The sequence below is a fragment of the Scyliorhinus torazame genome, chromosome 3 (genome assembly GCF_047496885.1).
Source record: "Scyliorhinus torazame isolate Kashiwa2021f chromosome 3, sScyTor2.1, whole genome shotgun sequence".
In the NCBI taxonomy this organism is placed as follows: Eukaryota; Metazoa; Chordata; class Chondrichthyes; order Carcharhiniformes; family Scyliorhinidae; genus Scyliorhinus; species Scyliorhinus torazame.
Window position 1 is genome coordinate 67,319,656 of NC_092709.1, and position 26,680 is coordinate 67,346,335.

The 26,680-nt window shown below is 48.2% G+C and overlaps 1 protein-coding gene across 1 annotated transcript in view; it reads left to right on the forward strand.

Annotated features, from left to right (window-relative positions):
* Window positions 1–652: 652 nt before the first annotated feature.
* The window catches only part of gask1b (golgi associated kinase 1B), a 78,375-nt gene continuing 52,347 nt past the window's right edge, over window positions 653–26,680 (forward strand). Inside the window, exon 1 of the mRNA XM_072495788.1 lies at window positions 653–1,742. Within this exon, the coding sequence (XP_072351889.1) occupies window positions 869–1,742 (874 nt within the window). The 5' untranslated portion in view covers window positions 653–868. The remainder of the gene's footprint in view (window positions 1,743–26,680) is intronic.

Sequence of the window (26,680 nt, forward strand, 5' to 3'; positions counted from 1 at the left end):
TCCTCGTTCATCAGTATCCACCGCTGAGTTGCCTCATGGCTGTTAAAAAGTGTTAATTAAGTGTACCATTTAACTCAGCGAGGAAAACTGTTCAGAGATGGAGCTGTCCTGTGTTTACAGACACCTGACAATTGAAGTTTTCGCATGAGAAAGGAAATCGATCACGATCCCGGAGTGTTGTTAAAATTCACAATCTGTGTTGAAATGATCTGCGGCACAGGTGTGGGCCACCGACTGTCAGAAGAGCAACAAGACAGTGAAATAAAAACACAACATTGCTGGATAAACTCAGCAGGTCTGTCAGGCAGCATTGTGCAGACAGAGAAACAGAACATTCCCAGTCCATTTGACCCTTCCAGTGGAATACGTCATCCCGCAGAAAAGGAGTCCAGTCTGGAACAAAAAAAAATGAGTGCAATTAGAAAAAACATAATGAGCAAAATTAGAAAGGTGCACAATTCTCTGCTGCATGTTTCACTCAGAAAGGATGCCTAGAATCTAGAATACAAGTTGATATGTGAAAAGGGAGTTTGACCCACCACTCTCAATGTTAGTACAAATATCTCTGTTGAATTAGTGCTGTGTAGTTACTGCCCGGCTCCTGTGTATGTCTCCCTCGCTCTCTCTCTCACACACACATTGCTCTGAGACCAGTTGGTAGAGTTGTCTCCATTCATTCCCTTCAACTTGCAGTTACACAGGGACTCAGCCCGGTCTGGGTGTCCCGATTTCTAAATCTGCCAGATCGCGAGGTGAAAGGCGGATCGGGGGGGTGGGGGGAGTCTTTGAGAGTCATGTCCCCTCTCCGGCCCGTGGAAACCTCGGCTGCCACCTTCATCCCAGTCCATCATGTTGAATCACCGCAAGGATGACTTGTCCAAGACCCGGCAAACTCCGCTTCTTTCTGTTTGCCCTCTGCGCCTGGATGGTGAGTGGGAGGCGTCCCCGGACCAAGAGGAACTTGCTGATCGCCACAGCCTGTCTGCTTTATGCCTCTTTCGTTGTGATGCGGGGCGATGTGTTACCCCAGGACCGGCCTGGTGAACATGGGGACGAGGGGGACGGCCAGACTCTCGGGCTGCTCCACAGCAGCCACCCAGCGGGGGGACATCAGCAAGAGGTGACCACCCTCAACCCCAACGTGGTGTACATCACCATCAGGTCAAAGAGGAGAAAGCCGGCCAACATCAGGGGGACAGTGAGGCCGAAAGTCAGGAAGAAGCGCTCAGCGAAACAGGCTGTGCAGGACAGTGAGGATGAGCAGGCGGCTCCTGTGCTGGGGTGGGGTTGGCAGGGTGACCAGGGACTGAGCACAGGGATGTCCACCCACACCAGGGAGGGGAGAGGGACCTGGGGAGACTCTCCGGGTGCAGCGGGCTGGCCATCCAGCACCTCTGGCAGTAACATTAGGATTTACAGCCAGAATGCCCCCCTCTGGTTCTCCAAGCAGGACATCTCTGCCATGCGCCTCCTGGCCGATTCCAGCATCTCCCGCATCCACAAGGTGGGCCGGCCCGGACACCGGCCTCTGCTGTTGTTTGAAGGGATTGGCAGCGAGCACCCGAGTGAGGGGAGAGCCTCCGCCCCCGGGGATTGGAGCCAGGTTCAGGGCTGCAGACAGCCGTGCGGGCTGGTGAAGAGACCCGGGGATATCAGCGAGGTTTTTGCTTTCCACATGGACCGGATCCTGGGTCTGAACAGGAGTCTCCCCGCTGTGGTCAGGAGGATCCGCTTTGTGAAAGGTGAGAGCGGACCGTGTCATTGTTAAACTGTGTTTTAAGCGACTATCGCTGCGAGAAGATAGATTTCCTCTTCAGGGACCTGTGGCTCATACTGGAGCCCAGGCTGGCGAACCAGGCGGTGTGTCCATCCAGACTGCCCGGCTGAAACAATTCATTCCAGCTTTGACAAAGAGTCATCCAGACTCCAAATGTTAGCTCCCTTCTCTCTTCACATATACTGTCAGACCTGCTGAGATTGTCCAGCATTTTACTGCTTTTGTTTCAGATTCCAGCACTCGCAGTGATTTGCTTACATTTACCTACTGAAACATCCCTCCCATTGCTCAGCACCCAACTAATGACCCACATTCCCAAAGCCCAGCCAACAATTAATTACATTTCAAATGTTTGCAAATTTGGCAATGCTTCCACTGTCTTTATAAAGTTAGCGGGTTATAAAGTTATCATTGTGGAGTCAGGGACGAGGCAGGGGAAGGGACAGGGATCACAAACCTCAGAGTACACCAGCAGATGTGACCAGAGGTTGCAAAAATGGTATAAAGACAGGTGGAGTGGTGGATTTCTCCCATGGTCCTATGGGTTCAATGGTGGGTGGAGGGGCGAATTTGGCGGCAGGGCGAAAATTGTTTTCACGCCGGCGCAAATTTCCAATGGTATCTTCTGCTGGAGCCCACCACGGGGGCTGGAGGCCAGCGGGTAACTGATTTGCATCCTCCCTATGGGATGCAGATGAAGGCCCACGGAATCGTCCACTCACGGCCCGTTCTCCACGACACCAGCGGGGAAAACAAGCCAGCGCAAAATACCATCTGGAATAACGTGGCATGCAGCTGTTGGGACTCACCTGAACAATCCCTGGGGCTACCACTGGAGTTCAGGATGGAGGAAGTCAACAGCTCTGGGCCCCAGAACACCGCAGCAGTGGGTGCGGGGAGCATCTACGGGTGCACCTTCCAGGTTCAGTCTGATTGAGGAGTTCCACCTTCAATCCTCAGAGTGTTCCTGGAGATCCATCTTCTTTTTCAGGCGGTCTATCTTTTTTCTTCAATCGTGGGTCAGTGATGTTGGATGCCTTTTTAGTGTGGCACCTGCGTACGACAGTGGATTACACACCATCAGGCCTGTTCTGCCACAGAATATACGCAAAACATTTGGAGCATAATTAATGAGGTTGGGGTCAGAATATATGATGTGGTTTCCTATCAGCCTCTGCCGTGGGAAACACTTAGCATTCCCGCCCCCTGCCTCTGCCATTGGACTTAGTCCCAGACGGGAGCATTCCACCCTCTCTTTCTGAATGTGCACAGCATTTGTAACGAAATGAATGAATTGTTAGCACACGTATCGCAGGAACATGGTTGCAGGGTGACCAATACTGGGACCTGAATATTGAAGGGTAATTTACATTTCCTAAGATAAGGAGCTGGGAAAAGGTGGTGGGGTAGCTCTGTCAATTAAGGATGTGATTAGAACAGTAGTAAAGGTGATCTCAGCTCAAAAGAGCAAGATATAGGTCAAAATTCTCCATTTGGGAGACTATGTCCGCCACACAAAGCAATCCAGTATCCCTCGCCATGCAAATTTATGCATCGTGAAGAATATGAGGGATTCCCAAAGGAATCCAACTACTGGGCCACCATTTTTAAAGAGAGTTAAGTGAATTCCAATCATGCCCCTTCATGCTTCAGTGATTTTGAAGTGCTGAGCTGGAAATTGATCGCACTTAACTCTCTCTGATATGGTTGATGTTTGTAAACATTGTGGTTTCAGTACCTAGACTTACTCATCCATGACGAAGATGAATGAAGTATGGTTTGCGGAAGCTGTCAATCACAGCCCACTACAAGAAATGAATGAATGACTTGTAGCTAATGGATCTGAGGGGTTTAAACAGTGTTACAGCTGTAATTTTTTTTACTGCCCCTGTCTGGATGGCTCTCTAGCTTCCACACAGGGGTCTTTTTTCTGTGAGGTCCCGGGGTGGGGGGGGGGGGGGTGTACCTCTCGTTAAGGGCCTGTGGGCGTCCCTCTAGTTAGGGGATCCCTGTGAGTGGTCCCTTTAGTTAAGGGTCCCCTATTTAGAAGGCCTCCGTGGGGGTCCCTTTAATTAGGCGGTCTCGGGGAATCCTTTTAGATAGGGGGTTATGGGGAGAGGGGGTTCCCTAGTTAAGGGATTCCTGGGGGGTTTCCCATTTTAGGGTGTCTCGGGGGGGGGGGGGGGGGCGGCATAGAACATAGAACATACAGTGCAGAAGGAGGCCATTCGGCCCATCAAGTCTACACCGACCCACTTAAGCCCTCATTTCCACCCTATCCCCATAACCCAATAACCCCTGCTAACCATTTTTTTGACACCAAGGGCAATTTAGCACAGCCAATCCACCTAACCTGCACGTCTTTGGACTGTGGGAGGAAACCGGAGCACCCGGAGGAAACTCACGCAGATACGGGGAGAACGTGCAGACTCCGCACAGACAGTGACCCAGCAGGGATCGAACCTGGGACCCTGGTGCTGTGAAACCACAGTGCTAGCCATGTGTGCTACCGTGCTGCCCTAACATTTCTGTACTTTGAGCCTTCCCTCCGTTCAGAGTAGCAGTGGTGGGGCATCTGTACTCCAATAGTTTCTCTCTGATAAAACCTTCTTCCCCACCATAAGCCGACCCGACCCCCTCTCTCCCTTCCTCCTGGACCTGCTCCATCCCTCACTCCTACCCACACACCCTAAGTGGGGGGTCTGATTGTGGAGGGGTGGGCAGGTCATGCATTACGTGGGGGAGGGTGGCCTTTGGGGGCAACTCCCTTAAGGAGCCCACCACAAGGTCCACCAAATCAGGTTCAGATTTGGTGATGCCTGTAGTAATCCCCACCCACACGATTCCCCTACCCCGAGAACCGGAGTATCACGGAGGTCCGGATATTCTGGTGTCTGGCCCGCTAAGTGGATGGAAATGGGTCCTAATGATCCATTTATATTCTCCTTCTGGCGCACGGTCGCGATGCCTGATCCTGCTGCCAGCGATGGGTTGGAGCATAGTGGTCAGTTTGGTGCCCAGCATGAATCTCAATTACAGCCAGACGCTCGATTCTCCGCCCGACCGCGATTCACAATCCCAGCGGGGCACAAAATCTAGCCCATAGTATCAGTTTGGATAGAGATATGAAATAGGAAAGGTAAGAATTCCGTAGTTACAGGGTAGAACAACATATACAAGAAGAAATAAATGGGGCTTGTTAATCTACAAGCATATTGGGCAAATCAGATTTGCCAAAGTAGCCTTAAAAATAAGTTCATGAAGTGTATTTGGGACAATTTCTTAGAGCAGTATGTTTCTAAGCCTGGTAATGAGCAATGAAAGAGGATTGGTTAATAGCCTCATAGTAAAAGAGTCTCTGGGTGACAGTGATCATGACAAGATAGAATTTCATGTTCAGTTTGAAGGGGAGAAGTGTGGGTCTAAGACGAGTGTTTCAAATCTGAATAAGAGTAATCATAAGGGTTTGACAGCAAAGCTATAAAAAATTAATTGGGAAGCTAGGTTAAAAGATAGGACAGTTGAGATGCATTGGCAGTGTTTTTAATAAGATATTTTGAAACTCTCAGTAAACGTTTATCCCAGTGCACAAGAAAGACTCTTTGAGAGGGATGTGCCAGCAATGACTAAATAAAGAAGTTAAGGACCGTATCAAATTGAAAGATACAGTATACAAATCTAGTGGTAGGTCAGAAGATTTTACAAACCAGCAAAGAATTATAAAAAAGAATGAAGGGGGAGAAAGTACAATATGAGAGAATGCAATCGAGTAATATAAAAACATTGTAAAAGTTTCAATAATAATAGCTTATTGTCACAAGTACACTTCAATGAAGTTACTGTGAAAAGCCCCTGGTCGCCACATTCCAGTGCCTGTTCGGGGGGGCCAGTACAGGAATTGAACCCGCGCTGCTGGCATTGTTCTGCATTGCAAGCCAGCTGTTTAGCCCACTGTGCTAAACCAGCCCTATAAGTAATATAGGAAAAGAGTAACTAAAACTCGTGTTGGCCGTCTATAAAGTGAGTCTGGGGACAGGATAATGGAAAACAAGGAGATGGTGGAGGCGTTGAACAGGTAAACTGTGTCTGCCTTCACTGTAGAATACATAGAATATTTCCCAAAAGATAATTGAAAATCAAAAGGTAAAAGGGAGGAAGAAACTTAAAATAACTACCATCAGCGTGGAAACGGTGCTGGGAAACCTATTAGATCTAAAGGCAGACAAGTCCCCAGATCGATATGGCCTGCACCCTCGGATCTTAAAATAAGTAGCTGCAGAGATATTAAATGCCTTAGTTATAATCTTGCAAAATTCCTTAGTTTCTGGAAGGGTCCCAGTATATTGGAAAATAGCAAATGTAACACCTTTATTCAAGAATGGAGGAAGACTGAAAGCAGGAAATACAGACCAATTAACCTAACATCAATCATAAGAAATTGCTGAAATCATTATTAAGGAGGTTATAGCAGGGTAGCATGGCGGCACAGTGGTTAGCACTGCTGCCTCACGGCGCCGATGTCCCAGGTTCCATCCCAGCTCTGGGTCACTGTCCGTGTGGAGTTTGCACATTCTCCCCGTGTTTGCGTGGGTTTTGCCACCACAACCCAAAGATGTGCAGGGTAGGTGGATTGGCCACGCTAAATTGCCTTTAATTGGAAAAAAAAGTAATTGGGTACTCTAAATTTATTTTTAAAAAAGGAGGTTATAGCAGGACTCTTAGAAAATCATAATGTGATCGGTTTTATGACATAGCTTTGTGAAAGAGAAATCATAACTAACTAAGTTATTAGATGATAGTCATGATGTGGAGATGCCGGCGTTGGTCTGGGTGAGCACAGTAAGAAGTCTTACAACACCAGGTTAAAGTCCAACAGGTTTGTTTCGAATCACTAGCTTTTGGAGCACAGGTTGATTGAACTGAGGAAGGAGCTATGCTCCAAAGCCCGTGATTCGAAACAAGCTTGTTGGACTTTAACCTGGCATTGTAAGACTTCTTACTAAGTTATTAGAGTATTTTGAGGAGGCTATAAGCAAAGTAGATAAAGGGAAACGTGTAGATGTGGTGTACTTAAAGTTCCAAAAGGCATTTGATAACGTGCCATCTCAAAAGTTACTTCACAGGATAGTGTAGGGGATAACTTTTTAGCATGGATAAAGGATTAGTTAACTTGCAGAAAGCAGTGTTTAGGGATAAATGGGTCCTTTTTTGGTTGACATGCTGCAACCAATTGAGTGCCACAGGGATCAGTGCTGGGACCTCAACTATTTACAATCTATATCAAAGATTTGGATGAATGGACTGAATGTATGGTAGCTAAACTTGCTGGTGACTCCGTGATAGGCGGGAAAGTAAGTTGTCAAGAGGAGGTAGAGAGCCTGAAAAGATGTATGGGCAGGTTAAATGAATGGGCAAAACATTGGCAGGTGATATATAATGTGGAAAAATGTGAACTTGTTCACTTGGGCAGGAAGAATAGTAAAGCGGTATACAATTTAAACAAAGGGAGATTGCAGAGGTCAGTAGTACAGAGAGATCTAGGTATCCTGATGCACAAATCACAAAATGTTAGTGATTAGGAAGGGGAAAATGTAAGTGATTAGGAAGGGGAATGGAATGATGGTGTTTATTGCAAGGGAAATGGAATATAAAAGTAGTGAAGCTTTACTCATCTGGAGTACTGTTGTACCGTCTTGTTTCCTCATTTGAAAAAATATATAATTGTGTCCGAAGCAGTTCAGAGAAGATTCACTCAACTCTTTCCTGAGATAAAGGGCTTATCTTATAGAAACATAGAAAGTAGAAGCAGGGGGAGGTCATTCGGCCCTTTGAGCCTGCTCCACCATTCATTATGATTATGGTTGATCATCAAGTTCAATACCCTGATCTCGTCTTTCCACCATATTCCTTGGTCCCTTTAGCCCCAAGAACTATATCTAATTTCTTATTGAAATTACACAACGTTTTGGCCTCAATACTTTCTGTGGTAGCAAATTCCACAGATTCACCACTCTCTTGGTGAAGATATTTTTCCTCACCTCTGTCCTAAAAGGTTTACCCCTTATCCTCAAACTATGACGGCTAGTTCTGGACTCCCCCACCATCGGGAATATTCTTTCTGAATCTACCCTGTCTAATCCTGTTAGAATTTTATAAATGCCTTTATGAAGAAAGTTGGACGGGTTGAGCTTTGGAGTTCAGAATAATGAGCAGTGATCTAATTGAAGCATGTAAGATTCTGAGCGGAATTGGTAGGGTGGATACCAGGAGGATGTTGCTACTTGTGGGGGAGACTAGAGCTAGGGCACATAGTTCAAGAATCAGAGGAGATGGGGAGAACTGTTTTCTCTTAGAGGATTGTTAATGGGTGAAATTCTCTTCCGCAGAAAGTAGTGGAGGTTGTGTCATTGAATTTGTTCAAGGCTGAGCTCGATAGATTTTTGATAGGCAAGGGATTCAAGGGTAATGGGAGGGGGGGGGGGGGGCAGAAGTGAAAATGGGGTTGAGACCGCAATCAGATCAGTCATTATCTTATTGAATGACAGAGCAGGCTCTAAGGACCAAATGTCCTACTCATACTCCCAAGTCCTTTGTTCCTATGAGTCAAACTGAATAATATGAGACTACTCCAAGTATTGTGAAGCTAACTTCTCCAGGGTGTCTCTCACCTTATTTGACACTAGAATCAATTTCAACTGTTTTTGGGACTTACACTACATGTTTAGATGTGGAAACTGCTTTAAATCAACACGGAATGTAATTTTGGTACTGGCTAGGAATAAGTGTATATCATTTAGGCCGTTCAACCTGTTCCATCACTCATTGAGATGATGGCTGAGCTACAGCCAAACCTTGTATCCATGTTGCTGTTATATCTTTAGTTCCATGAGCTCAACTTTTCTGACAAACCTATTATGTGTCCCTTCATCAAACGCTTTTTGCAAGTCTATATACACCATTGGATGAATTCTCCGCTGCCCGCTGTCAGTAGCGGGGTTCCAAATGTGGCAGAGAATCGGGTGCTAGGGAGAAAAACGGGATCAGCACCAGGCACCGCTCTGTTTCCAATGCTCTGGCCCCGTGCTGATGGCGGGATCGAAGCCATTATCATTAAGACCCATGTGCATCCACTTAGTGGGCCGAGCAGCCGAGCCTCTGGGTCCGTGCGATTCTCCGGTCCTCTGGCTGGGAATCACGTGGGCGGGAATCAATACAAATATTGCCCAGTGTGGCCCTGACGTGGTGGACCTCGCCATGGGCCAAGGGGGTAATTCCTCAAGGGAATTGCCCCCAAAGTCCATCCAAGGGCCACTCTCCCCCGCTGCCCCCCGCAATGCAAGACTTGCGCAAACCACCAGACACCCTCACCATCCTCTACAGCCCCCGAGACCCCCAAGATAATGAACCCCCCCCCAGAGACTCCCTAAATAGGGAGATACCCCACAGACGCTGCTGAAATGAGACCCTTGTCAGGAAGCCGCCCCCCCACCAGAAAAGAGACCCCAGCCAGGAAGACCCTACGCCCCTCTTCACCCCCACCCCCCCCCCCCCCCCCCCCCCTCCGCACCCGGAAACAGAAGCCTGCAATTCACTTCTGGCGGGAGAACAGAGGGCGGGATTCTCCGATTGCCGACTCCGAAATCGCATTCGGCAATTGGCCAGAGAATCCCTTTTGATGCTGAAATCCGGGGCACCGTCACTTTTCGGATGCTCCGCCCCCTCCAAAACGGCATCATCGGTGAGTACATCGCACGCCATTGGGACGTCACCTGAAGGCCCTCCCTGATGCTCCGCCCCTGATGTGCCGACTTCCCGACGGTGTGGATCACTTGTGGTCTGAGGTTTTGTCAACCTTGCGTGGTGGCTGCGGACTGTGTCCAGCGCTGCCACAGTCGGGGGGAGGAGCCGTTCCGCTGGCGGGGGCTCGGGGGACTGGTGGGGGGTGGTCCGCGAGTGGTGAGGAGTTTACAGGGGAGCATTTTCTGGCAAGCTGGATCCGTGCGTGGCCGGTGCCATGTTGTACGGCGCGACCGACTGCCATGGTCCCGGCCATTCTCCATCTATATCTGCAGGCAAAGCTGGGGTTTTATATCTTTAGTTCCATGAGCGGCTGCTAGCCCCCCACCGGGCAGAGCGGGGGTGGCACCAATTTTTTGGTCATAATACTAAACATATGCTCCGGACATAGCCTCAAAATCAGAGAATCCAACCCATAATCTCTCAAACGGAGAATTTCACCTATCACCGAGTTACCCTCATCAACGTTTGTGAAACCCAGAATGAATGGGAGGCGGGAGTTGCCACCTCCACCGGATAAGTGCCTTTTCCAGCAGTCCTTGTGGTTCCTATTCGGCAGGGGTGTTCCCGCCAGCACCTTAATGGATTCTTCCTTCTCACCTTTGTAGATTGCATACTCTTTTACTCCTGCGGTATGATCACGACATTCCCCCTCCCCCTCATCGCCACAATCACAACCTCCGCCCTCCCAGCCTCAATCGCTGACTTTCCCCTTCACCCGATTGCTGGGAATCGTTTACCAATGGGCTCTGGCTGTGGGCACTTGTCACTGATCTATCATCCCAGCTACAGACAGGCTGTCAATTTGGCCAGGTGTCGGGCAGGAAAGACATCAATAAATGATAATAAGATCCTTCCAGTAACTTCAGCCATCCTCGCACACTCCCTGCGCCCCTATAAGTATCGGAGCCATGAAGACTGTAAAATAAATTTGCTACGATGACATCAGAATTAGGAAACGACTAAAGAAAAATAAAAAGACTCACATTAGATTGCCACTTTCACAATCTCACGACTTTCCCAAGTACTTTACAGTCAATGAAATACTTTTATTTATGCAGTAGTCGCTGTTTCAATTTAGGAAATTCAGTAGTCAATTTGTGCACAGCAAGCTTCCACAAACAGCAATGCGGTAATGATCAGATAATCTCCGGAGTAGGGCATGAACCCAAAATCTTCTGCTTCAGCGGCAGGATTAGTACCAATACAGCTACAGCTGACACATTATACATTGCATCATTACATATTGTATAAAATATGAAGGCCATTTAATATTAATGGTATAATATGGATACGGGGGAGGGATTTTTCAGCTGCGCCCTCTCAGTGACCAGAAATTCCCGCCCGAGATCAACGGACCTTTACATGGTCCCCGTGCAGTCCTTGACGACCTTGCTGCCGGCATGACCAAACAATCCTGCCCCATATTATATTTCAGAGGATATGCATAATTTATAGTTAATTGTCTCAAACAGCCACTTCTTTTTTAAAAATCTTCATTAATGTACAATTAAAAGTCATTTCCATGTTATATTTGTATATGTACACATCTGAACCCTAATTCAAAATGTATTTCTCAAATTTGTGTTTGTTTTCATCCCTTGGAACTTAGGATGAGGGTGAGAAGAAAGAAATGGAATGAAGGAAGCTGTATACATTACTGTTACTTTTGGATGAGTAGTTGGGTAGTGACTTAACATCCCTGTATTAAAATCAGGACTGTGCATAAAAGATCAGTTTGGGGACAATGAGTCTAAATACAATCTCCTTAATTGTAGTGTCTAAGGCATATAGACACAAATATGTAAAGGCATATTTACCAAAGGTCACATAAACATTGTTGACCAAATGATAGGTAACGCTGGAGCAAATGACAGAAAATGATTATAATTTCCTAACACACCGATGCCACCTCGGCATATGAGTCGCTCGGCAACACAGGAGCAAACGCAGCACATTCTTGTACAATGTCCGAATCGTCGATTGATATTTTAATTTCATTTGAAGTCAACATCAGCTTCTCCTTCTCACATCTCAGCCCTGACACTGAGGAGGTGAGCGAGGAGGTGGGAAGACAAATCCTGGGGCTGGAGGTTACTGTGTGAAAAATGAAAATGAAAATCACTTCTTGTCACAAGTCGGCTTCAAATGAAGTTACTGCGAAAAGCCCCTAGTCGCCACATTCCGGCGCCTGTTCGGGGAGGCTGTTACAGGATTTGAACCATGCTACTAGCCTACCTTGGTCTGCTTTCAAAGCCAGCGATTTAGCCCTGTGCTAAACAGCCCCTTTTCACCCACATTCCCGTCTTACAGTAAAGCTGAAAATCCTCTGTTCTCCTCATGCTTCTCCCTCCTCTACCAAGTACAATAATATATCATCATTGTCTAATCATTTCTGCAAGTTATAAAAATAGGCTTTTTTCACCCTAAAGGCTCAATTAAATGTGATGCGGAAAAAGACATTTGATGTTGAGGAATCGGCTAGCACCATTGGGTAGATATCCTTTTTTACTGGATCTACTCAGTGTTTCTGACTGCCTTGCTGTCTTTAATTGCAACTCAGTGACAAAGTGTGAAGATTTTACTGATATCTTTTCCATAACCATCTACATTTAGCAAAACTTACTTTAGGTTTTCACCTCCAGTGCTTGCTGTTTGTATGATGTGTGTACGAACTTGTCTGTGTCATCAAACTGCTGTTCATATTATGATCATGTCCTGGGGTGTACAAGCCTTTGAAAAATTGGAGAGATATGAGTGGCAGTACCACTTCGGGCAATGTAACCATTGTGAACCCTGAAACTAACTGGTCTCAGATCAGTAAGCAAAATTTAAATGCAACCTAAATAAACCTACACTATTCTTCTTATGTTTGACAACTTAAATATCAGTGAAAATCAATGCAAAGTGTGCAGTGGAATTACACCCCACAAAATTATCACTTGAGTTAGAGTAGAGACTGGAATTTGGGTTGACAGGGTGAGAGTGAAACAAAAAACCAGGGTGGGGAATTGAGAGTAATGGCTTGGCAGATCTTTAACTGAGGACTGCTATTAGGAAAAGTTGTTGTTTTTAAGTATCAGGGGTGACATTCTCCGACCCCCCCGCCGGGTCGGAGAATCGCCGGGGGCTGGCGTGAATCCCGCCCCCGCCGGTTGCCGAAGTCTCCGGCACCTGAGATTCGGCGGGGGCAGGAATCGCGCCGGTTGGCGGGCCCCCCCGCTCGATTCTCCGGCCCAGATGGGCCGAAGTCCCGCCGATAAATTGCCTGTCCCGCCGGCGTAAATTGAACCACCTACCTTACCGGTGGGACAAGGCGGCGTGGGCGGGTTCCGGGGTCCTGGGGGGGGCGCGGGGCGATCTGGCCCCGGGGGGTGCCCCCACGGTGGCCTGGCCCGCGATCGGGGCCCACCAATCCACGGGCGGGCCTGTGCCGTGGGGGCACTTTTTCCCTTCCGCCTCTGCCACGGTCTCCACCATGGCGGAGGCGGAAGAGACTCCCTCCACTGCGCATGCGTGGGAAACTGTCAGCGGCCGCTGACGCTCCCGCGCATGCACCTCCCGGATATGTCATTTCCCCGCCAGCTGGCAGGGCACCAAAGGCCTTTTCCGCCAGCTGGCGGGACGGAAATTCCTCCGGCGCCGACCGAGCCATTCAATGTTGGGGCTCGGCCCCCAAAGATGCGGAGCATTCCACACCTTTGGGGCGGCGCGATGCCCGTCTGATTTGCGCCGTTTCGGGCGCCAGTCGGCGGACATCGTGCCGTTTCCGGAGAATTTCGCCCTGATTTTGATCCCAGCACAGTCTCTAATTGTTTTTATTCACTGACCTAACTCAGTCCAGAGCTCTTCAACTTGCAGTGTTAGTAGAGGAACGTTTGCTGTAGACGGTAGTGTTGTAGATACCCAGATTGGGATTGCGATGTACAATCACCCCACATTGCTTTGATGTAATGCTGACAGTGCAGCACCTTCATGCACCCTGCTCATTGACATTGGGCGGCATGGTAGTACAGTGGCTAAGACTGTTGCTTCACAGCACCAGGGCCCCAGGTTCGATTCTGGCTTGGGTCACTGTCTGTGCGTAGTCTGCACGTTCTTCCTGTGTCTGCGTGGGTTTCCTCCGGGTGCCCCAGTTTCCTCCCACAAGTCCTGAAAGACTTGCTTGTTAGGTGAATTGGACATTCTGAATTCTCCCACTGTGTACAGGTGCCGGAGTATGTCGACTGGGGAATTTTCACAGTAACTTCATTGCAGTGTTAATGTAAGCCTTCTTGTGACATAAAAAAAGATTAGATTACTATGATTTTTGTATGCAGCCGGGCATGAGGAACCAAATGCCTACTCCTGCCCCTATTTCCTACTTCCTGACCCTGCTGTATCACCAGGGTCCCAAAATTGATACATGCGAACACTATTTAAAGCTGGTTTGTACTGCATAAATTTATTCTGCTTCTTTTAAAATTAAGGTGCATTGTGACTGTAGGACAGTGGTTCCCAACCTTTTATATGCCATGGCACACCTCTATATTATAAAAACTTTTTGGGGAACACCTCCTATTTTCTCTGTCTTCTTCTCTTACTGGGAACTTTACTGTTATTATTTTTTTTACCTCTTCCTGTCTCTGTTGCTTCTCCCAGGGCTTTTGTGCCCTTTTTGAGTTTTCGATTTTTGAGCAGGCGCAATGGGAGCTTTGTCTTCAGCTCCAAGTCCTGGTTGGTCATGCGCATGGGCCTGACCAATAAAAAAAATCTAAATCATTCATGTGCAGCTCTTTCCAAGCCGGTGCATGCACGTGAGGCCAAGATTCGTCAAGTCTTGGTGGTGCCAACCACAGAGCTGAAGACTCAGGTTATTTTTAGTTTAATTACATGAATTTTGAATCATTTTGAATCTTTTTTTTTGTGGCATATTTGGGGGGTCTTCACGGCACGGCACACTGGTTGGGAACCACTGCTGTGGAAGGGAGTCGGAGACCTTTGGAGCTAAATCTGACCTCAGAAAGTCAGAGGAATGGCTGGATATGGGAGGGCATGGGTACCAATGTTTTCTGATGCTGCACTGAAGGTTTTGGTGACGGAGGTGGGAAAGAAGAGAGATGTCCCGTGTCCAAAGGGGGTCAGGCAGTCATTGGAGACACAGAGTGAAATGGCAGTGGGAGCAAATAGCTACAGAGGGCAATGTCAGTAACTGAGTTGCAATGGTCTGCATGCAGTGTTGCAAGATGTTTATATCTTCACACAAGTGTTGAAGGTGAGGAATGCATCTTCAAATGCCTTACTTTACCAACTGTACCACTAGCTTCAGCCACTGCTCGAATCACACACTCCTAAAACCCACCTACCAACAATACCTATAAATCAGGATTCATATATAAAATGCATATGCTTCACTGCACCCTTGCGTACTTAACATTGTTGTAAGTTTCACACCCACACCTCACAGCTTGCATACACTGGCAGCTATTCAACCAAGACAGCACATTACTCAACAAGACTCACTGACACACTTCACTCTCTCTTGCAGGAGAAAGTGATGCACAACCAAAATCAGCAAACACTAATGGGAGAAGGAGAGGTGCATCATCATGCTTTAACCTCCATGGAGGATACAGTGCTGGTCACTATCAGAAGGCCAATGTTGAAGCAGTGACCAAAGGCAGGGATGAATATTTTGAAGATGATAGCTTCTTCTCACCACACAGTCCCTCATCTTGCCATAATCTTTTCTGACGTTAAAGCTGCAAATGGTTTGGGCATGCACCTCTTAATTTTCCGCATCCTTGTGCCTATCTTCTTTCAGACAACCAAGAAGTGCAGCTTGGCCAGGCAATGCAGGAACACCAAGATGTGAGTGAGGATCATCACACAGTTACTCGATTTCACAGACGTAGCCACCAGCTTAGATATTGACACTGCATGTCTCTTGGAGAATAGACTAGAGGTGGGATCTGCATGTGAGAAGACATCAGGCACGGTATGCTGCAGGACAAGGATGGTGCAGCTGCCAGTTTATCGGAGTGCAAAACTGCACCCGGGTTCTGCTGCAGATTACAGAAGAAGGTTAATGGGAACACTCATCGGAATGCCAAATACTTTGGTAGCCTGCTGGAAAGCCTACGTTAGTGTTGAGGAGCTTGGCACCAACTTGGCACAGGGCCTTGCGTGGAGCTTGTAGTCCATCCTTTCAGGCATGGAAGTGGTGAAAACCCTACCATGCTGCAGTGTCTGATGTCCAATGCCCCAGCTTCCATGCAGCACAAGCAGATCTAGCAAAAGCCTAAGGGCTGTAGTGAAATCCACCATTCTAATCTGGTCACTCCAGACTGTCTTCAGAATTCCTGTTTAGTACATCGATATTGGTTTAAAAAAAAGTATTCTGAAAATGGTTAAGGAGCTCATTTTCTGATGGTTAAGATTGGAAACTATGATTATCATTGTTCAGCTGAGATTGGTATTATACTTGTCAGTTAAACTTGACAAATGCTGGGCTGCATGGACATACTGAAAGGAAAATTGACATTCCTATCTGGGTGTAAACTGATCATATAATTTTTTAAAGATATTTTATTCCAAACATACACACCATCAGCAGAATGCACAATCTCTCAAAGCATAATCAATAGTTTGTACAGTTATTCCGCTTTTAACAGGATCCTTCGCCGGGCAATCAGAGAGGTGAAGGCCACAACATCGGCCCCCTTCCCCTCCAGCAGCTCCGGCTCCTCCGAAACCTCAAAGATCGCCACCATAGGGTCCGGCCTGATCTCCACACCCACTATCCTGGACAACGTCCCAAACACCACGTCCCAAAACACCACGTCGCAGCCTCAGAACATGTGCGTCTGGTTTGCTGGCCCCCGCCCACATCTCTGATTGTATTTTATAACAGCGTTACAGACTCCAGTTTCCAAGATGTGGGATTTTACCCCATATTTTGCAATGGGTTTGTGTACATTATTTCGTTTATGGTTTTGGTAAAAAAATGTGTCCCCAAATCTTGCATCTTAGTTTTTTCCATATACATCGACAAAGTCCTACCTTATACTTGATAATTGATGAACATAGTTAGATAGAGCACAATATCTATTTATTTCAATTATGTTTCTATCTCTTTAAACATATGATATAATATATTCATCAAAGATAGTTTGCAAAATTATTCTGTTGTGGATCTTAAAATATCTGTCTGTATATTCACAGTCCATATGCAGTGGATGATAATAATATATAACAGGTATAAGATAGAACATTCCTGTCGGGTGGGAGGTTGAATGTTTTCGTTACAGTTAGAGTTTCCTAATCACTGTTTCCCTGTCAACAGTTTCACCAGACGTACCTTCAGCATGCTGCACCCTTTCAGAGCTGGCAGCGCATGTCTTAAGTTGCATTGCCCAGGGCTAACTATTAAGTCGATTCATTGCCTACTGGAATTTGTTTGGTGTTTTTACGACATCTGCTGTCAATCTAGAAAGCAGAAAATGTCAAATGCTCAACCCACTTTTTGCAGACTAAAATAACAAATATAAAATCTATTTAAAATGAATAGTTCACAATAATAATGTGTTTAGACAAATTACAATTATCTAATTAATTTATAGAAAAAATAAAACTCTTTCCGGTCATTCCACTCTTACCTATTGAACCATGGCATTCCTACAGTGCAGAAGGAGGCCATTAGGCTCCTCGAGTCTGCACCAAGCTGCTGAAAGGGCACCCCACCTCGGCCTACTCCCCCGCCCTTTCCCCGTAACCCCACCTAACCTGCACATCTTTTGACATTAAGGGGCAATCTGACATGGCCAATCCACCTAACCTGCACATCTTCGGACTGTGAGAGGAAACTGGAGCAAACCCAAGCAGACACAGGGAGAAAGCGCAAAATCCACACAACCACCCAAGGCCAAAATTAGTGACATGCAGCTAAACGCACAAGTAACACGGGTTCTCCTGATGTGGTATGGCCTTGGCTGTCACGTTAGAGTAATTTCTTTAGGTTTTCACTGATCTTCCATTGGAGTTACAGTGGCGGCTCAGGAAGCCTCACATTGTACCACATAAGGCCAGATTTATGATCCAATTCAATCCATGAAGTAAATTCTTGGAAGCAAAATATCCCATAAAATTGTGAGCAGTGACAGGATACAAGTTACACATTCTTGTTAAAGAAAGATCACCCATTATATATTGGGAAACCTTGAGAATTAAAAAAAAGATTTAGAGTTCCACTAATGACATTTTTAATTATGTTAACAATAAACCAACTCTTAATTTGCTAATTGTAATAGCTACTTTGAATGTTCATATATTGTGCACACAAAAAAGTTGTGTAGAATTGTAGTTTAGCTTATTTAAGCCAATTATACTTTATATTTAGTCTGATTGGTGCTTTTATCATTACACCTGTGGTTCAACTCACCACCAAATTGGGACCTTGAGATCATCATGGAAACAGCAGGAATAAAACTACAATCTAAAAATAATTATTTATATGCTATACTATAAAATATTTATATTCTATAACTATGAAAATAATTATTTTGAAATCAGCACTGAACTACCTGCAACCCAAGTAAACTCCACCAGAAGTGCCACAGTGGATGGTGAGAGTGAAGTTATGCAAGGCCATGCATGCTAACCCAGCCAGCTGCCATCATGGCTTCAGATAGCGATGTTCAAGAGGACATGCAGGGTCTCACAGCAGTCTGATCTCCAACAGATGACCAGAAATGCTTGGGCATTGTTTTTACAGAGTACCAGCCTGCTGCCATGTCTCCTGATAGCATTGTTGTTAATCTGCCAGTGCCCTTGCTGTTGGCTGTCAGCCAGCCTGCCCAACCTACTGCCACCCACGCTATGACAGATGCAGATTTAGGCCTTCTAGGTCAACAGACATTTGAGGCCATCCTCCAAGGCATCTGAATTTCAGTGGCCTTCCACTGTAGCTACTGAGTTAGTACTTTATTTAATTCTTTCATGGGCTGTGGGCATCATTGGTAATGCCAGCATTTGTTGCCCTTGAACTGAGTGGCTTGCTAGGCCATTTCAGAGCCGAACATAATGATAAGGATCTGGAGTCGCATGTGGGTCAGACCAGATAAGGATGGCAGATTTCCTCCCCAAAAGGACATTAGTGAACCAGCGATGTTCATTTTTACCACACTCAATGGCAGTTTCATGGTCACCATTTCTGCGACAAGGGGCGGAATTTGATAAAGTGTCAACACCGGCGGGAAAAGGTGAGTGTATCCCCACTTGGTCAAAAAAAGATAAGGGGCAGGTCCCAATACATCACGCTGGTTGGGCAGGTTCTCGCCCCATTATGTCATTGGTACGACGTGGGGACAATCGAGCGGAGAAGTGCTGCCAACGTCAAATTTGTTTTGGGTTTCCCACTCGATTATCTGCCCCCTCTGTCATTGCCAGCCCCCAAAAACAGGGTTGGACAATCCCTCTCAAGATTTAAAATCTGAGTTTTCAATTAACTGAATTAAAATTCCACCAGATACCTTCATGGGATTTGAACACATGTCTCCAGAACAAGATTACTCGTCCAATGACATAACTACCACAGTACCATCTCTCATAGTACATGGAACCACTTAGATTGGCAAAGGCACCTGTAAGACAGGGGCTGGGATTATCCATTCTCTGCTGTTAGTCTCTCGAGTGAGGAATTCTGGCTAGGCACTAAGGGAGTGCATGTGTTTGGTACGTTTACGTTTGTCAGCAATCAGGGGCAAGATTCTCCGACCCCCCGCCGGGTCGGAGGATCGCCGGGGGCTGGCGTGAATCCCGCCCCCGCCGGTTGCCGAATTCTCCGGCACCGGAGATTCGGCGGGGGCGGGAATCGTGCCGCGCCGGTCGGCGGGCCCCCCCCCCCCAGCGATTCTCCGGCCCGGATGGGCCGAAGTCACGCTGCTGGAATGCCTGTCCCTCCGGCGTGGATTAAACCACCTCTCTTACCGGCGGGACAAGGCGGCGTGGGCAGGCTCCGGGGTCCTGGGGGGGTCGCGGGGCGAACTGGCCCCGGGGGGTGCCCCCACGGTGGCCTGGCCTGCGATCGGGGCCCACCGATCCGCGGGCGGGCCTGTGCCGTGGGGGCACTCTTTTCCTACCGCCTTCGCCATGGTCTCCACCATGGCGGAGGCGGAAGAGACTCCCTCCACTGCGCATGCGCGGGGATGCCGTGAGCGGCCGCTGACGCTTCCGCGCATGCGCTGCCCGGCAATGTCATTTCCGCGCCAGTTGGCGGGGCACCAAAGGCTTTTTCCGCCAGCTGGCGGGGCGGAAATCAGTCCGGCACGGGCCTAGCCCCTCAAGGTTAGGGCTCGGCCGGTCAAGATGTGGAGGATTCCGCACCTTTGGGGCGGCGCGATGCCAGACTGATTTGCGCCGTTTTTGGCGCCGGTCGGCGGACATAGCGCCGCTTATGGAGAATTTCACCCATGGTTTGAATTCACTGATAAATTTGGTTTGGGGCGTTTATGCTGTGGGACCTTTTATTTTTGCATTGTGGACAAGAACGTAATGTATCAGTCAATGACAGAAATTTGGGGCTGCTGTTACTGGCATTGATTTTGTTCTTCATGTGCAGTCAGGGCAGAAAGGCATTGCCTCCTTTTTCTTCCTCCTCCTCTGCTGCACTAAGGCCATGCAAACGTATAACTAATTTACAATTATATGCAATATGGGAGTGGAATCTCTTTTGGTTCTGGTATATAACAATCTGACATGCGGTGTCAAAACGTGATGCACATGCAGTGAACGACGCGCTGAGTCACCGGGTTACACTGCAACCCTCGAGAACTCTCATGCTCATTCTGCCTGCTTGTTTTTAGCAGGAGAGAATTAAATATAGTTAGCTCTCTGAATAGAGGGCCTCAGTGACCTCCCTAATCAAACAGTGGATGCAAACTGTGTGATGTTGCAAATATCTCCAGCTCCAAACTGGAATGAACTGGAGGTATAAATATTAATTGGTATTGCCAACGTCATAGCAACTGACAATGCCTTACCTTCAATGAGGACCTCTCACACATCGATCTTCACTGAGGTTCAGGTAGAAGCATTGCTTTTTGCAGCCCTGGGTGGATTTGGGCACCTACTCAATGTTCCTTTCTCCTTCTTCCTCCCACCTCTTCCAGCAGCTTGACCCTGCTCTGTGTGGCCTCTGTTCATTCGCTCAGTCATGCTCTATTCCAAGGTGAATGCCTACTAGTGCATCCATGTCTGGCAGAAACCTGTTTGCGCAAAAGCTTTGAAGTCAGCGCAAATCGTTCCAACACCTACAACACAACTCCCTGTTGGCTTTTGAAAGAACTGTGGGAAATATCAAAAATGTGTTAAATTATAGCAACGGCCATAACAAATCAATCACAGCAAGTAGTTGTTGAACTCTTTATGCAGCGTTGGTGGATGAGAGTCCTTTCTGCTGCTTTATCCACATTCAGTTATGTAAGGTCAAAAGAAGGTATCAACTATAGTTGGCAGCACTAACATCAAATCAACACAGCACGGTGATCGGTGCCATGATCTGCTTACTCTGCATACTTCCAACGGATGTTGGCTGTACATCCGAACACCGTCACCAAAATGGCGTGAATTGTGGTAGAAATGTGTGCACAGCAGGCACCACTTTCATCCCCATACGGCGCCTGTTGTGTCCAAGCAACGGACGCTGCTGAGCACAGTTTTGTGTCCATTGTTTCATAAACAATTACTGTAAATAGGAAAATGCAAAGCAATTGGACAAGTAACGGTTATGCAGGAGTATGGCATTAGTTAAGATATATTCATACAGAAAACTCCAAGATAGGTCACATTGAAGGAATCCGGTTTATATATCTCTTTGGAAATGGATTTGGTAATGTCTGGATGTACCTTTGTAAGGGCGGATGTGTGCTTTCAGGCATTGTGCTTCATGTGCATTTTCAACTCTCATGGCAGGTTGCAGCTTGCTGGCTTCTGTGCTTCAACCTCGTGTATATATGGTGCAGAACAGAAGGAAAATGAATTTCCCTTTTTCAAAGGCTGAATTGTTGCAGCCTTGAAAGCCATAAAATTGTTCCTTACTCCACTGACCTCATGGATATTGTTAAGTGTTGCAAAGTTGATATCAAGGGTTGAATTTTCAGGACTCCCAAAAAGTCAGGAACAGAAGTGGGGGAGCCCCAAACTTCTGACGCCAGTGATAATCGGCAGGGTGGAGGAGGGCAGGAATTCAACTATTTAAAATCTCATTCAGAACTTGTCAAGATGTGGCAGGACAGGCAGAGAAAGCGATTAATAGAGCATAGCGCATGCTGGGCTTTAGAAATAGGTGCACAGAGTACAAAAACAAGGAAGCTTTGTTAAGCCCGTATGAAACACTAGTTCAGCCTCAACCTGAGCATTGTGTCCAGTTCCAGAAACCACACCTTAGGAAGCTTTTGTTGGCATTATACAGGAAAGATCAATGAGAATGGTCCCACGGAAGAGGAGCTTTAATTAGCAGCTAGGTTGGAGAAGTTAGGATTGTACCACTTGGAAAAGAGCAGACAGAGAAGAGATTTAAGGAAGCATTCAAAAGCAAGAGAAGTCCAGACAGAGTAGATAGGGATAAACTATTTCCATTAATGGAGCGATCGAGAACCAGGGAGAACAGATTTAAGGTAATTTGCAATAGAAGCAAAAGTGACGAGGAAAAATGTTTTCATTATGAGTGGTTAGGATCTGGAATGTACTGTCTGCGAGTGCGGTGGAGGCAGGGTCACTGCCTGAGAGTGTGGTGGAGGCAGGGTCACTGTCTGAGAATGTGGTGGAGGCAGGGTCACTGCCTGAGAGTGTGGTGGAGGCAGGGACACTGTCTGAGAATGTGGTGGAGGCAGGGTCACTGCCTGAGAGTGTGGTGGAGGCTGTGCCACTGTCTGAGAGTATGGTGGAGGCAGGGTCACTGTCTGAGAGTGTGATGGAGGCAGTGCCACTGTCTGAGAGTGTGGTGGAGGCGGTGCCACTGTCTGAGAGTGTGTTGGAGGCAGAGTCACTGCATTAGAGTGTGGTGGAGGTAGGGTAACTGTCTGAGAGTGTGGTGGAGGCAGGGTCACTGTCGTGAGTGTGGTGGAGGCAGGGTTACGCCTTGAGAGTGTGGTGGAGGCAGGGTCACTGTCTGAGAGTGTGGTGGAGGCAGGGTCACTCTCTGTGAGTATGATGGAGGCAGAGTCACTGCCTGAGAGTGTGGTGGAGGCGGTGCCACTGTCTGGGAGTATGGTGGAGGCAGGGTAACTGTCTGAGAGTGTGGTGGAGGCAGACCCTGACTGAGAGGTGGTCCAGGCAGTGACACTTTGAGAGTATGGTGGAGGCAGGGTAACTGTCTGAGAGTGTGGTGGAGGCAGACCCTGACTGAGAGATGGTCCAGGCAGTGACACTCTGAGAGTGTGGTGGAGGCAGGGTTATGCTTTGAGAGTGTGGTGGAGGCAGAGTCACTGCCTGAGAGTGTGGTGGAGGCAGGGTCACTGTCTGAGAGTGTGGTGGAGGCAGAGTCACTGCCTGAGAGTGTGGTGGAGGCGGTGCCACTGTCTGAGAGTGTGGTGGAGGCAGGGTCACTGTCTGAGAGTATGGTGGAGGCAGGGTCACTGCCTGAGAGTGTGGTGGAAGCAGATAATGATCCAATTCCCTTTTGAAAGCCACAGTTGACCCTGCTTCCACCAGACTCACAGGCAGGGACCCTGAAAAGGAAAAGAAATTGCAGTGCCACGGGGACAGGCAGGGCAGTGACCTGAGGTGAGTAGCTCCTTCAGAGAGCCAACACTGACACACTGGGCCAAATGGGCTCCTACTGTGCTGTAACTATTCTATCAGTCATTCTATTAAATATAAATACAGACAGCAGGATGGTGGGGAGGTTACCTGGATACTTTGTTTCAGGATGTAATCACATTGCAAATCATATTTCTGATTTGGTCCAGGACAGGAAGATGTGGCTGTGTATAAGGCAAGTATGGTGCCCAGAAAGCAGCAATGGATGAAGGGACCCACATTATGAGAAAAGAATACAACAGATTAGATTGAAAGATGTGCACATAAATCGCTGCTTCAACCTGGAAAGAATGTTTGGGGTCTTGGATGGGAAGGATAGGGGAGCTAAAACGGCAGGTGTTAGATCTACTGTGATTGTGATTGGGCGGCACGGTGGCACAGTGGTTAGCACTGCTGCCTCACAGCGCCAGGGGACCCAGATTCAATTCCGGCCTTGGGTGACGGTGTGGAGTTTGTACTTTCTCCCCGTGTCTGCATGGGTTTCCTCCCACAGTTCAAAGATGTGGTGTTGGGTGATTGGCCATGCTAAATTGCCCCTTCGTGACCAGGGATATGCATGTTAGGTTCTGGGGTTATGGGGTTATGGGGCTTGGGTGGGATGAACGGGGGAGTGGACATGGTAGAATCCTCTTTCAAAGGGTCGGTGCAGACTGTATGGGCTGATTGACCTCCTCCTGCACTGTAGCGATTCTATGAATGGAAAGATGCCCTGGGAAGGGATGTTGGAGGTGATAGAGGATTGAACCAGGAGAGCATGGAGGAATGGTCCCTTCAGAATTCTGGAAGGGGAGGTGAAAATGATCTGCTAAATACAAAGGCTAGTGAGGGGAAAGGAAAGGGCAAGGGGAATTTTATCATAGTTCAGGAAGGGGTGAGAGCAGAGATGCAGGAAATGTGGAGGACGACATTGAGGGCCCTGTCAACTACAGTGTGGGAGGATCCTTAGGTGAGGAATAAAAGAAGAAATCTCAAAAGAACGGGGGCGTCATTCTCCGACCCCCCGCCGGGTCGGAGAATGGCCGTTGGCCACCGTGAATCCCGCCCCCGCCCCCGCTGAAGTCTCCGGTACCGGAGATTGGGCGGGGGCGGGAATCGGGCCGCGCCGGTTGGCGGGACCCCCCGTTCAATTCTCCGGCCCGGATGGGCCGAAGTCCCGCCCAGAAATTGCCTGTCCCGCCGGCGTAAATCAAAGCTGGTATTTACCGGCGGGACCAGGCGGCGTGGGCGGGCTCCGGGGTCCTGGGGGGGGGCGCGGGGCGATCTGACTCCGGGGGGTGCCCCCACGGTGGCCTGGCCTGCGATCGGGGCCCACCGATCCGCGGGCGGGCCTGTGCCGTGGGGGCACTCTTTCCCTTCCGCCTCCGCTACGGCCTCCACCATGGCGGAGGCGGAAGAGACTCTCCCCACTGCGCATGCGCGGGAAACTTTCAGCGGCCGCTGACGCTCCTGCGCATGCGCCGCATTTCCACGCCAGCTGGCGGGGCAACAAACGCCATTTCCGCCAGCTGGCGGGGCGGAAATCCCTCTGGCGTCGGCCTAGCCCCTCAATGTTGGGGCTAGGTCGCCAAAGATGCGGAGCATTCCGCACCTTTGGGCCGGCGCAATGCCAGTCTGATTGGCGCCGTTTTTGGCGCCAGTCGGCGGACATCGCGCCGTTGGGGGAGAATTTCACCCCTGGTGTGGAGGGTTGCACCAGCGATGGAGATGGAGCAACTGGGAGATTGGAATCGTATCCTTACTGGGTTTAGGGTGTGAGGAAGTGTAGTGGAAGTCAGTGGGTTTATAATCAATATTAGTTGATAGCTCATCACCAGCTCAAAGTGATCCAAAGCCCCAGCTTTTTAAAGTTATTTAGTGAATTCTCCTTACAAGATTAAAATGTTGAATATATGTTTTTTTCTAAATAATAACCTAAATATATGAGGTGAAAAAATACTTACCTGAGTTAAAAATAGAAATACAACATGACTACGCACCTGGGAGAAATAATCTGGGATTTGATTCACAGAATTCCCGGGTAGTTCAATAAACTACTTATAGGTGACAAGTACATGTAGACAAAGGAATTTTTAGTGGAAAAGATGACAACATCTATTCAAGTTGTTTGGCAGGAAGTGTGTGCAGATGTAGATTTTTAAATTATAAACCGAATTCTCCCAAAAATGGACTAAGTCCGGAATTCTCTGGTCCTGCTGGCAAGGCACCCCTGCCCGAGGGTTTCCTCGCGGCATGGGATGGCTTCAATGGGAAATCCCATTGGGAGGCTGGAGAATCCAGCTGTAAGTGTCATTTTGGACAGGAAAACCAGTGCGAATCAGGCCGGCTGTTCCGGCAGGATTCCCATCACAATTCTCCCACATTTAGTGATTTCCTTGGAGCCAGGATGAACCCCACTGGAAAAATGATGTGTGGGATCTGAAGTCTGTGCAAACCCGCTCTCACAGAGATCGGGGTGTCTTTTTTAAAGGGTTCCCCGATCTCAAAGTAAGAATGCAGCCCCCATTTCAAGGTTTGCTGGCTTCGGGGCCTTCCTAAAGATTCCCCCTTTTGGCCCTGCCCCCTTCTAGCCAGCATTAGGCCCCACCTGCAATCGACAGCACCAGTAACCCTGCCCCAGGTGTACAGCATTCCTCTATGGGGTTGTCAAATACCCCACTTCATGCACCCCATTCATGCTTCACATTCATGCCCCCCTCTACAGCCATGCCCACTTTCAGCCCACCCCTTGGCAGTGCCCTCGGAACTTTGGCGGTGCCAACCTGGTTCCATGGCAGTGCCAAACTTGCACCCTAGCAGTGCCAACCTGTGCCAGGCTGGCACTGTCAGCATGCAGGGTGCCAGGTGCCATGGCCCAACAAACCTTGGACTCCAATTGCCTCCCAGCCACCTGGCTTGGTCACCAGGTCTGGCTTCTGGTGATGGAGACCAGGGACACAATTCATCCCGAAAATTTCAAAGTGTCATTTTGGGCAAGTTTGGCGGTGTTTCGTTTCGGCTGCAATGGCGTGATTGTGGCCTGTAGTCACCCATACTTAGCCCCAAAAATGAGTCCGCACGTGAATTTCGGCATGCCTGGCTCGCTACCTGTCCGAATTGCCCAAGTCATGCCTCAGCTGCTAACAAGGGCGAGCTGTTTTTGAACGATCTCTCAAAACTCACTCCCAGTCAAGAAACAAGGATGGCAGCGTGAAGACATGCTCCTCGCGTTGGGGATGCCGACCTGGCCAGGCTTCTCATCACCATGGATGAGAGGTGGTCACCCTGTTCCCCCCAGGGGGCGGAAGAACCAACAGCAGGGTCAGTATTGCC